Raw genomic sequence first — 11,472 nt, 5'->3', positions numbered from 1 at the left:
CAATGCAGATGAGAGTTCAGTTGGCATGCTAAAATAAAACCATTACATTAAAACTGCTAGATTTCTTGTTGGGAGTATCAGTCATTTTCCTGTGTGTGCAGACTGTTACATTGTCTGAACAGTGTTATTTTCAGGGTTGGTGTGGCCTGCTATGGTGGATTCCATGTAATATAATTGATCAAGTTTTCAATATGAATTATTAATAAAATAAAATGTGAAAACAACTAATTCCCAGATCATTTTCTACTCATTTCAATTTAGCCTGTCACATGACAAGCAATGTAAATAAACACAAATGCATCCAGCCCAATTACTATCATGGGGCAGTTTGGGGCTAATGGTTTGTCACTATCTCTCTTGGAACATGCAGAGATGAGCAACAGTATGAAGTCCATCCTTATCAGCCGAGACTTTGCATTTTATTATTTTATTTACTTGTTTTCGGGCCAGACAGTTGATGTTGTCCCGACGCATACGGAGTGTCAGCTCGTCGTAAAGACCCAATAAAGTTCAGGGTTATCTAGAGGATGAGAAGCAGGTAAAGTCAACTCAAAGGAATTCTTTTTATTTTGTGTTCCGAGCGGTGCCAAGAGTAAAATTGCATCATTTGTTCCATCGGTTTGTCACGTGAGCTATCATGTTATATGGTTTCTCATTTCAGAAATCTATGGTGATCAACTTCAGGTCCTAATTTTCCCTGTCGGTAACCGCCGCTGCTCAGCATCGAGCCTCCGAACTCCCCCAAACTCCTAATGTGGTTAGTCAGCAGGGTCTCCTTCGTGATCTCACCACAGAGATGTGTAGAAAACATGATATGGTCCACGAAGCGGGAAGAAGTCTATGATGTCAGAGGGGTTGTCATGGCATGGCGGACCCCTGACTGGGCCTTTCAGAAATGTTTTTGTATTGGTTTTGTAGAGGTTGGGGACACAGGCAAGGGGCTTTACAATGCCAATAAATAGGCAAAGAGCCAGGAGTCACACCTAACAATTGAGGGGAACTGATCCCCTCTAATAAAAGGCCCCTGATGGGGTTCGCAAGTCTGCCAGTCTCAAGAGAACTCTCTGAGTGGAAATATAAATCTCTTTTGAGACGGACAGACAGAAGCATCCAACCGATCTCCAAAAATAACCAATCGGGTGAGTTCAGATCAGTCTGCTTCGCTTAAAGAGCTGAGGAATCTGTATTTCATCCAGCGATCCTCCCAAAGACTAATCAGTTACTGGTTCAAGTTATATGAACCCACCACAGATAAGACACTTTGAAGCTGTTGCAACTATTGAAACACGGTGGGAGCTAGAAAAAAACTCATTCTGTGCACTGAAGAGGTTCTGATGCCTCGGCTTTGTACAGATAAAGAAGATAAACGCCCCACCCAGGTGTTAGAATGAGTTATAATGTGTTTATTTCTCCACGCAGATGTTGCACCAAAGCAGCAGAACTCCCCAGTGGTCCCAGAACAAAGCCACGTAATGAAGACCTGCCAGAAGCTGGTGATCGATGGTGTGGATCGGCCGTACAAATAACTGCTCCTCAGCCGCGAGACACTTGCAGAATAAGAGGATATCCCATCGTGGCTGCTGCAAAAAAATAAACACTTTCACCTTATAACTCACTAATTACTCTCTAACTGGGGAAGTCAGATAAGCCAAAACCCATTAGAGCAGCATTAGACCTGCTAATGTTTCCTATCCTGAAAGAGTCACCCCAGACGTTACACCTTGGATATTTTATAAACAAATAAAAGGGACGCGGGAGGCGGCAGGGAAACGTCTGGAGCGACATAAGTCACCTGTCCCTGCAAACAACCTCTGGACTCAAGGCTGTTTCGCCCGCATCGAGAAGATCCGATCAGTCACCAAGCCAAAAACAACAAAAAATTATTTTTAAAATAGCTCATTGAATGCAGCACGCCTGAGAACCCTGCAGGAATTTGTTGGTGTTTATCTTTTTTCTGCTGATTGTTCTGTTTCAAACACCAACAATGGGGAATAATTAGTGGATAATAGGCTAATCCCAGCCTCTTTATTTTGAGATGCTTCATTTTCGTTACATAACCGAACAGACTGAAGCTCAACAGCTCGCTGAACCAAAGTCTTAAGGCAGCTTTCGTCTCTTAACTGTGAGTCTTTCAAGTTAATGCTACTGTCTCCTGGGGTTGAATGGAAGCCTTTGAAGGAAGCTGAGGTGAATGCAGGGGTGTGATGATCTGTGTGTGTGTGTGTGTCTGTGTGTCTGTGTGTTTATCAGTTTTTTTTCAGGGCAATGCACAATGACGGTCGCGCACATGCTGGGGAATCTGAGCCCTGGCGGCAAACCCCTCTGATTGGTCATTTGGCTCTTTTGTCTCTGTCTGCTTTCACACGCTTGTCCCTGAATTCCTCTTCTTGTCAGTTCAGAGAATGAACCTCTCTGTGTCCCGGCCAATCAAAACATCTGGTCGGGAGCAAATTGATCAACCTCATCAGCTGCTGTGCTCTTAACAAAAACAATAAGCGGTATAATTTTTGAAGACATGCAGGCGATGATGTGTAATGTGCCATATCTGTTTTTGCTGTGGGGATTTTTTTCCTTTGGACACAAAATACATTGTGATCAAACTGCAATTAGCTAAATTTGAGCAATTAGTAAAATGAGTTCCTAAGTGTCACAGGCGTTTTTTTGCGGGTCACCGGATTTCTGTGTTTTTTCCGCGCTCCTCCACCTTTTAACCTCTCGGCCTGTTTGTCCAACCACCAGCCCACAGTGTCCCCGCAGACAGCCTCAGCACGTTTACGCTTTGATTCCCGTTGTCCCTGCATTGGAGCACTTTGAATCCCTTTGGGAGAGGGGCAGCAAAGCGAGATTGTCGATGAAATGACGACTATTACGCTTGTTTGTTTTAATCGCTGAGGCCTTATGATTACAACCAATGAAAAATAGCTTTAAGCAGATGCCCCTCCCTCCCCTCTGACTCACTTGCTTCCATTCACCCAGTTGTTCGGCAGGTGTTCAAACCGGCCTGTTCAACCTGTCAACATCCAGGTCATCTCATGTGTCAGTGTGTCGTCCTTCATGCTGCCCGGGCTGTGGACTCTTGTTCTTGCCACCGTGCCATCATCGGATTTGCCGTTAAACCTGGAATTGCTCTTGCCTGCCTCTGTGTCTGGGTCATGTTTTCTGGATCCCTCATAGTAACAGTTGATCTCTCCATCATTACAATATCTCTATTTGTTATTATTTCAGGATGGTGTTGGGGGGCGTAGAGTTATTCATCAATGTCTTTGGATTGCGAGAGGAAACTGGAGGACCCATAGAAACCCACGAAGAAGACATTTATTCCACGTTCTTTTTTTCGCATTTGCTGAGCCACCCGCACTAGGATTTTTTGAACCAGGAACCTTCGCGATTGCTACTCACAGCAAACAAAACTAATCTAAACAATCACACAACTTATCCGTCATTCACTGTTTTGTGTAGCAATTTTCCAATCCTTTTCCACAACATTTTTTTCATGATTTTCCTATGTTTTCTCTCCTTAATGAACTTTTTCTGTATCAAAAAGACAGAAGCTAAATCTCCTCACATCGACCCAACGCTGAATGTTTACTGCTGTCAAAATGTGTAGCGCTGAAACAGGAGTCCCCGAAGATTACACAGATCTACGCAACAATTTAGAGTCTGAATAGTTCCTCTTGAATACACACACATACCTTGTGAGGGAGAAAAAAATGATTTGACCCGAGGCTAGAGAGGGTTTCCCTTTGCATGGATGGTTGTTCTGCATGCATGGTTGGATGATGGGGTAATAACAGCAACCTCTGCCTATGGTTCTTCTCACCTTTGAACTCAAATACCAAACAAACGTGTCATGTGATCATCGAGCCCACCATGACCTTTCCCCTACCCCTGACATTTGCCTCCTGCTCTTGATATAGCAGGGGGGCTCCATTAGGTGGAGATTTTTAAAGGTTTGTTGCACCTCTTACATAAATCACGCTCACAAGTGTTTATACTTTTATGTGTTTTGAAGCATTCTCCACATTCCTTTTAATAGTAGTCCCCGCTCCTCACAATTCAATCCGATGTGTCTTCCCCCTCGGAGGTCTGTTCAGGAGAAAGTCTGTTCAGGAGCAACGCAGGAGTGGTTTCAACGTCTGATATGATGCAGAGATATCAATAAAAAATGTAAACTGTGAAAAATTTGTGAATTGTTTACCTTGACCGAGGTGAAGAGAGACCACTGCTGACGGCTATTGATGTTCATCTTCTGCTAGAATGCAGTGCCACAAAATTAAGACCCTTACAAAAAGTACAATAGAGAATTAAATTGTTCTGTATTTGGTAGATCTTTGTATTTATTTGTTTTATTTTTGTTACAAATGACAAATTGAGAGGATGTCTAATTATAAGCAAGTATATTTATATAGATGTGTAATCAGGCCTTTTAAAATATAAAGATTACTTTGCTACATTATCCACTGAAACAAGTGCCTTTTCTTGCTGCAGATTTTATTTCAGCTCAGTGTCTCTCACCGTGTGTCTCCCCTGGCCGCTCTGCTGCTGCCTTTTGAATCCAGGCAGAGCTCTTTGGTCAACTACTTTCAGTTGGGCCACTCAACTCTCCCTGGTTCCCCTGGAGCTGCTCACCTCCACCATCTCAGAAATTGTGCAATACTCATTTTGTATCTGTGCAATTCAGTTAGATGAGATACATTCTGTTTACATTGTATATATTCTGTTCTTTTTCCTTTTGTTTACATTGAATGTTTACTTATTTATGACCTGTACTGATCATTCAATCATTCTCCATTGTAAATTTCCCTTAAATGGGACCAATAAAGGAGAATCTCATCTTATCTTATCTTATCTTTATCTTATCTTCATACCTTTGAATGATCAGTGTCGGTAACTTGTCCCTGTTTGTCTTTTCTCTGTTTCCAAGGCAGAGTATATATTTGAATGATTTGCCAGATTAGTTGTTTTATTAACCAGCAAATTCATTTTTAACTGTTATAAGTCATTTATAATGTTAGTAGGTCAACACTCTGTTGTGAAGCTGTCAGATCTCAGACAGTAAGCAGCTCCAGACAGGAAAGAGCAGAGTTTATATGATTGAGTGCGTGTGTTGCCAGTCTTGACAGATTACTCTATTTTCCAAAACCCTCAACTTATTTCTGAGTGGGCTGATTGTGGCGGCTACTCCTCATGCGCCATGAGCATATCAGACTTTCACCACTCCTGCACACCCACACTTTATCAAGCGTTTCTGTTATGATACCAACCCTCGACTCAGTCCTCAGGCCAGACCTGTCCTGGAACGTTTAGCTCCTGTTTCCTTTAACTTCAGATCCAAAGAGTCAAAAATAGGTGTTTCACTTCAACACATCAGGAGCAGACCAGGAACTAAATGTGCACCGAACGATTAAAGCTTGAGAACTGATCTGAGTAACGTTCCCCTGATTTCTCGCTCAACGTCCATGAATCCAGTTTGTGTCACTGCAAGTTAGTGATTAGAGTTGTTGCATCAGTCCTCCCTAGTTGGTTCCATTCTAACAATTTAGTTAGTTAGTTACTTAAGGTCTAAAACAAGGTGAACCTGGATAATCTGGCACCTTATTCTAACCTTGCACTCTCTGATCTGGAGCAGGCTCTGGTTAGGGTTTAAACGATGACATGCAAGAACAAATATTTCAATCAAAGTCATCAATGCCACAAAAACAGCATTACATTCCTCATAGTGTTGCACCAATAAAAATGCTTCCTGTTCACTACCACACATCCACACATTAACTTCATTATCAAATCAATCAGACAAACTGCAACACTTTGTGAAAACAGTGTGAGCAGTTTAATCACGACCACTTTAAGCACTTTATAAACATTAACTACTTCAACAGTACGTTTGTCTTAATACAACATTAGGAGGCTACTGTTTGCATTAAATAAATAAAAATAAAAACAGTCATAGTGTGCAGTAATGATACTGTCTCAGAGCCTGACAACTTACAACAGCAGTAAAGTACTCCTACAGTGTCACACTTGTTCAACAAATAAAATCTGTATTTCCTTTGAAGATAAAGATTTAATAGACAAAACTCCTGATTCGTTTATGAAATGTGGTGAATTGTCACAGAACAAACTGCCCAGTGGTTCATAAAATAACAAAATCAGCTTCCTCCTCTCGAGATTAAACATGTTGACGTTTAAGCACCAGCACTAATAACCTCATGATACCTCTGCAGAGACAATCCTGCTGGAAATAACTTCAATAGTTTTTTACACTTTTGCTGCTAATACTCTAATATATTTACTTTATTAATCACTTTCCTTTATTATAATAATAAATGAACTCATGCACTTAACTTCAAATGAAGTGTATTTTGGTAGATGTCAAGTATGTTTGAATGAAACTGTATATTGTGCAGGAGTGAGGAGGATATGCCATTATTCCTTCTGACATATGATCCTTATCTGCATCCTGTTCCTGAGCAGAAACACACACTCAAGGAACGCACACAAATAACTGAGCTCGAAATAATGTCAGGACTCTGAACAGGTTTCATTTCATTTTTCAATGGTCTAAGATACAACATATAATACATTTGAAAGTTTATTGAAGATAGAATAATAGAATACATGCACAACAAGAAAAGAAAAAGGCATATGTTGAATTTTGGATGATGTGCAGTTAAAGGAAAGGACTTAATGGCGTCAGTTTAATGACAAAGAAATACGTCAGCATGCTCCGAACCCGTCAGAGAACAATATTGTGTTGAGCTAATATGAATTGATATGAAAAAAAAAAAGGAAGCTCAGTGATGACACAGTGCTGAGCTCAGTGGATTCACGGAACATAAGACGTATTTCAGCATTAGTCATTGTACATTAGAATTTCGCTCCATGTCGACACCCCTGTCACCGGCAGGAATGTTCCAAATCTGAGCCCAATAAGCTCATAAAGCACAAACTGGCACAGTTAATTATTAAAAGGTCATAACATTTCTTTAAGGACGGAACACTTTGATAAATACTTTAATTTTTTTTTATTTTATTGTGTATGACTGTGATCAACACCAAAGGGAATCATGCTTCTGGCTATCTGTGTTTTATTTGAGTTGAATCAGACACTTGAGTTAAATAATAACCCGACTCTCGTGAGGAAAGATCACAGCGGTAACTTCCAGGACATGTTTGGCTGTTTGTTGGCAACCCCCCCCCCCCCCCCCCCCCCGAGCCCCGGGCCAGGTGGAGCGGGCAGCTCACTTCTCAGAGTTGATGTTTTACTCCGCTGCCAAATTCTCACTCACTAGAACATCTTAATAATTATTTAGCAAACATCCGTTCAGGTAATAAGTTATTGCTGCACTATAGGAAATGTCTCTTATTTCAAAAACAAACCCTTTTTGCACATTAAAGAATAATTTTTCACATTCTACACATTTTATTACAGGTTTCTAAAAGGTTGCTATCTAGTCTCTCTTTACCTTCTTTTAAAGTTACGAATTTAATTTGATTACAATTCAAAAAACAGATTTTAACATCACATTTTTATACATTCAACCCTTTTCTTTGTGCCGAAGTGTTTCCCCCACATGTGAGATGTCAGTTGGGTGGTCTTGTAAAACCTTTTCAGTATCAGGAAGGGTGAGACCTGAAATGATTACTTGGGAGTTGTCTGGCTTCTTTCTGACTCTCCTTTATGTGCTGTCGGCGATCCGTGTTATAATTAGGTTACCAAAGCAAAAGATATTTTTTTTGCTCCAAGTTGTTTTAATTCTAAAGGGAAAATTTTACAGCTAAACCACAAATATAAAAAAGGACCAATTAGATCCCAAATGCTTGAAACATATTTTCCAACTGAAAACTCGATTAATAAAAGGTTATTGCAGTAATACTGAGTGGGAAATGTACCTTTGGTTACAGCTATTTTAGAACCCAGCTCTTTAACTAACAAAAGTCCAAAGACCAGAAAGTGGTGCACATGGAGTTAGTGGGAGAGGGGCCGGAGGACAGAGAGAGGAGGAGGAGGCAGGGTGAGGGAACAGAGGGAGGGAAGCAAGAGACCAGTCTTTTGGATTTCTCATTAATTCAGTGTGGCCCTCTCTTTCAGTTTTTTCAAAAGCCCGCCCACTGACCATTATCAGCCCAGGCCTTATATATGCAGCCGGTTGCTGTTGTTTGTGAGTACAAGACACTTTAGAGAGGACCAGCTCAAACCCACGGCCACACAACCAGCATCATGAGAGAGTTCAAGAGCAAAGACTTCTGGAGGGCTGTTCTGGCCGAGCTGGTCGGCATGACCCTTTTCATTTTCCTCAGCATCGCCTCGGCCATCGGGAACAAGAACAACACCAGCCCGGACCAGGAGGTGAAGGTGTCCCTGGCCTTTGGACTGGCCATCGCCACGCTGGCCCAGAGTTTAGGCCACATCAGCGGAGCCCACCTGAACCCTGCGGTCACTCTCGGGATGCTCGCCAGCTGCCAGATCAGCGTGTTCAAGGCCGTCATGTACATTGTGGCCCAGTTGCTGGGCTCGTCCCTGGCCTGTGGTATCGTGTACGGAGCACGTCCGGGCGACAACGCTGCACTGGGGCTCAACACTGTGAGTAAAAGCTTTCATGATGTTGCTGTTGACAGAACATGTGATCACCTGTGGAGCTCTGAAACATCACTGCTCAGAAATGTGACATGCAAGCGTCCTGTTTTTTGGCTGAAGTTGAAACTTTTGTCAGCGCTTTAATTAACACAATTGGTTTGTGTTGTCCTTTGTACATTCTGTCATTGCTTCTTATTGGGTAGTGATGACACACCACACAGTACCACACTGCAGCTTAGAAGAATTTGCAAGGAAAAAAATGTAGTGTCAACAGCGTGACATTTCTCCTCAGCAGTTTGGGTAAATTTGATGCGTTACACACTAAATCCCGGAGATGCTTTAGTTTTGTGTAAAGTTATATCAGTCATCTTCTTACCGAAAAGCAAAATTCTGTTGAGAAATGATATCCTCCCTCTGTGGTTAAACTGCTCCACCCCACACACACACTCACACTCACACACACTCACACACACACACACACATACACACATGCACAAGCACACACAAGGTGCACTAGAGCTAATGTAGACTGATGCACAAATGCTAAATTAATGAGCTGTCTGGTCCATCTCTTCCAAATAGCTGTCAGACGTCCGGGGCAATGCCAGTGGCCGCTGTAAGTGGGAAGCGGCTGTGGTGGGAAAGGATCAATCCAAACTGACACGCTCTGACAGACCCTTGTTGTTTTTGGATTCCTCTCTTGACTCTCGCAGCTCAACGGTGTTACTCCCAGCCAAGGCGTGGGCATCGAGCTGCTGGCAACCTTCCAGCTGGTGCTGTGTGTCATTGCAGTCACTGATAAAAGGCGGCGTGATGTCACCGGCTCTGCACCCTTGGCCATTGGCCTCTCGGTCTGCCTGGGACACTTGGCAGCTGTAAGTTTCACCTCACGTCCACCACGAACTGAACATGTGTATTATTTATCCAGGTTCAGCTCGAGGCATCTAAGCCGGCAGCAGACATGATAGTGCTCTGTGTGGTTGGAGATAATGCCCCCCCCCCCTCACGCCTGCCAGTCTCGATCACAACACCAGAGCGGTTCACTGGACATATATCCGCTCATGTCATGTCTTTGTTGTTAATTACAGATCAGCTACACAGGCTGCGGAATCAATCCCGCTCGCTCCTTTGGTCCGGCTTTGATCCTGAACAATTTTGAGAACCACTGGGTGAGTCAAAGAGGAGAGCACACACACACGCATGTAACGCATGCCTCACATTTTTCTGTACGCAGCATCAGACCATGTCAAGCTTAAATAACACCAAAAATTCCATAACAGTCCGATGACCCCTTTACCTTCTTCCCCAAGTTAATCAGTTATAGTATTTCTATTGTTGTTTCAGCTGAGGTATTGAAAAAAAGTAAAACTTTCAAAATGGCCTGGAAAGCAAATTCCTTGATAAGAACGGCTTGTCCATGACTCATGTTGGCAAATGCCGACCCGGAGATTGATCCCGCTATCTCAATGCAGGTTTACTGGGTGGGGCCGATGTGCGGCGGCGTCGCAGCAGCTCTCATCTACGACTTCCTGCTCTCCCCCAAATATGACGACTTCCCCGAGCGCATGAAGGTGCTGGTCAGCGGCCCAGTGGGCGACTACGACGTGAATGGAGGCAACGAAACCTCCACCGTGGAGATGACGTCCAAGTAGCGGAGGCGCCACCGCCTGGTGCCGCTGCACATGTCCATACTCCTGTAAAAAAGCTCTTGAATTTAGTGTAGGAAGCCGGTGTTGTTGTGCTCTGTTTGTTTGAAATACCAATGAGGATTGTGTTGACGGGTCAGTTGGCGTCTCATTGTCCTTCACTCCATTGTTTTGACCCAGCACACAATTTGTATTCAAGCTGATGATCGAACTTACGAGTCGAGGTGGTGAACGTCTCGACGGAGCAGTGTGTTGAATTTATTCCCCATATCAGTATTCTATGTTGAGCCAAGTTTTTTTTTTTTTTGTATACTTATTTCTATTCTCTTGTATCACTTTTTGTGTCTGATGGATGATGTATTGTGTGTGCACTGTTTAAATGTCTCTCACTTTTTTAAGTAAATAAAACACTTGCTGTTAACTGTTGTTGAGCTGTTTTTTATTGTTATATTTTGATATTGGTATCCGTCATTTATAGAGTATATATTTTTTTTCCCTCTATGCAAACTAAAGCCTTAATATGATATATAATAAATATAAAAATATCAGCAATAACATTTAAGTTTTAGTTATTTAAAAGAAGCTAAATCTAATTGAAAATGTATAGATTCATTCAAGGTCAGACAAACACGTCAGGGCTTCAAGGCAAAGTGAAAAACATGCTAATGTCCCCACCACCCACCATGTTCAGCTCTTTGTGCTTTGTGTGTGCACCCTGCTGCTTCCAAGTTTAAGGCCCAAGGTCAACAACAAACTAGTAATGGCCCCACGCTCACTCAACGTAAACTGGTTTACTAAAACTTAAATTGTAAAAAAAAGCACCAAGTAAAGTTAATACAGAACCGCTGGACGAAACTGAATAATTCACAGCCTACACTAGTTGATATTGTGCTTTGATTTGATTCAAATTACCACAACAGATATGCAGGTCATGGAATAACTACGACCTTCTTGTTTCTGACATACCTGTGAAGTTACCCTGTGATCTCGAGGTCTGAGGCCCCTGAGAGGTCATCATCTGGAAATCTAGCCTCGGGTTTATCTGATAAAAGTGAAAAGAGGTCTCCCCTGAAGAGCTGGAGCCAAATCGTCCGACACATTGATAATAATAATAATAACAACTTTAATTTGAAGCTTTTTATATGAATATCTTAAATTTGAATTTTTTTTATGTATGCATATATAAATGTATATAAAGTTGTCTCTGTGATGTGCATTTATGCGATCAATTATATTGCCGCTATAAGC

The 11,472-nt window shown here is 42.2% G+C and overlaps 1 protein-coding gene across 1 annotated transcript; it reads left to right on the top strand.

Moving 5' to 3' along the window:
* The first annotated feature begins 8,021 nt into the window (after window positions 1-8,021).
* Window positions 8,022-10,645, top strand: LOC128455017 (aquaporin-1). Its single transcript, XM_053438645.1, has 4 exons — window positions 8,022-8,584; window positions 9,292-9,453; window positions 9,667-9,747; window positions 10,051-10,645. The coding sequence occupies exons 1-4, from the start codon at window positions 8,222-8,224 to the stop codon at window positions 10,228-10,230; spliced, it is 786 nt and encodes a 261-aa protein (XP_053294620.1). The 5' UTR covers window positions 8,022-8,221; the 3' UTR covers window positions 10,231-10,645.
* The last annotated feature ends 827 nt before the right edge of the window (window positions 10,646-11,472 follow it).

Source organism: Pleuronectes platessa, chromosome 13 (assembly GCF_947347685.1).
Source record: "Pleuronectes platessa chromosome 13, fPlePla1.1, whole genome shotgun sequence".
NCBI lineage: Eukaryota > Metazoa > Chordata > Actinopteri > Pleuronectiformes > Pleuronectidae > Pleuronectes > Pleuronectes platessa.
Note: the sequence above shows the minus strand (reverse complement) of the source record. Positions and strands in the feature narration are given on the sequence as shown.

What these genes read in the sequence shown, in the direction of transcription:
- LOC128455017 (XM_053438645.1), top strand. Translation starts at nt 8,222, where the DNA reads ATGAGAGAGTTCAAGAGCAAAGACTTCTGGAGGGCTGTTCTGGCCGAG. An exon ending in CTGCACTGGGGCTCAACACT is followed by an intron (nt 8,585 to 9,291) that starts GTGAGTAAAAGC and finishes TGACTCTCGCAG; the next exon opens with CTCAACGGTGTTACTCCCAG. An exon ending in GCCTGGGACACTTGGCAGCT is followed by an intron (nt 9,454 to 9,666) that starts GTAAGTTTCACC and finishes TGTTAATTACAG; the next exon opens with ATCAGCTACACAGGCTGCGG.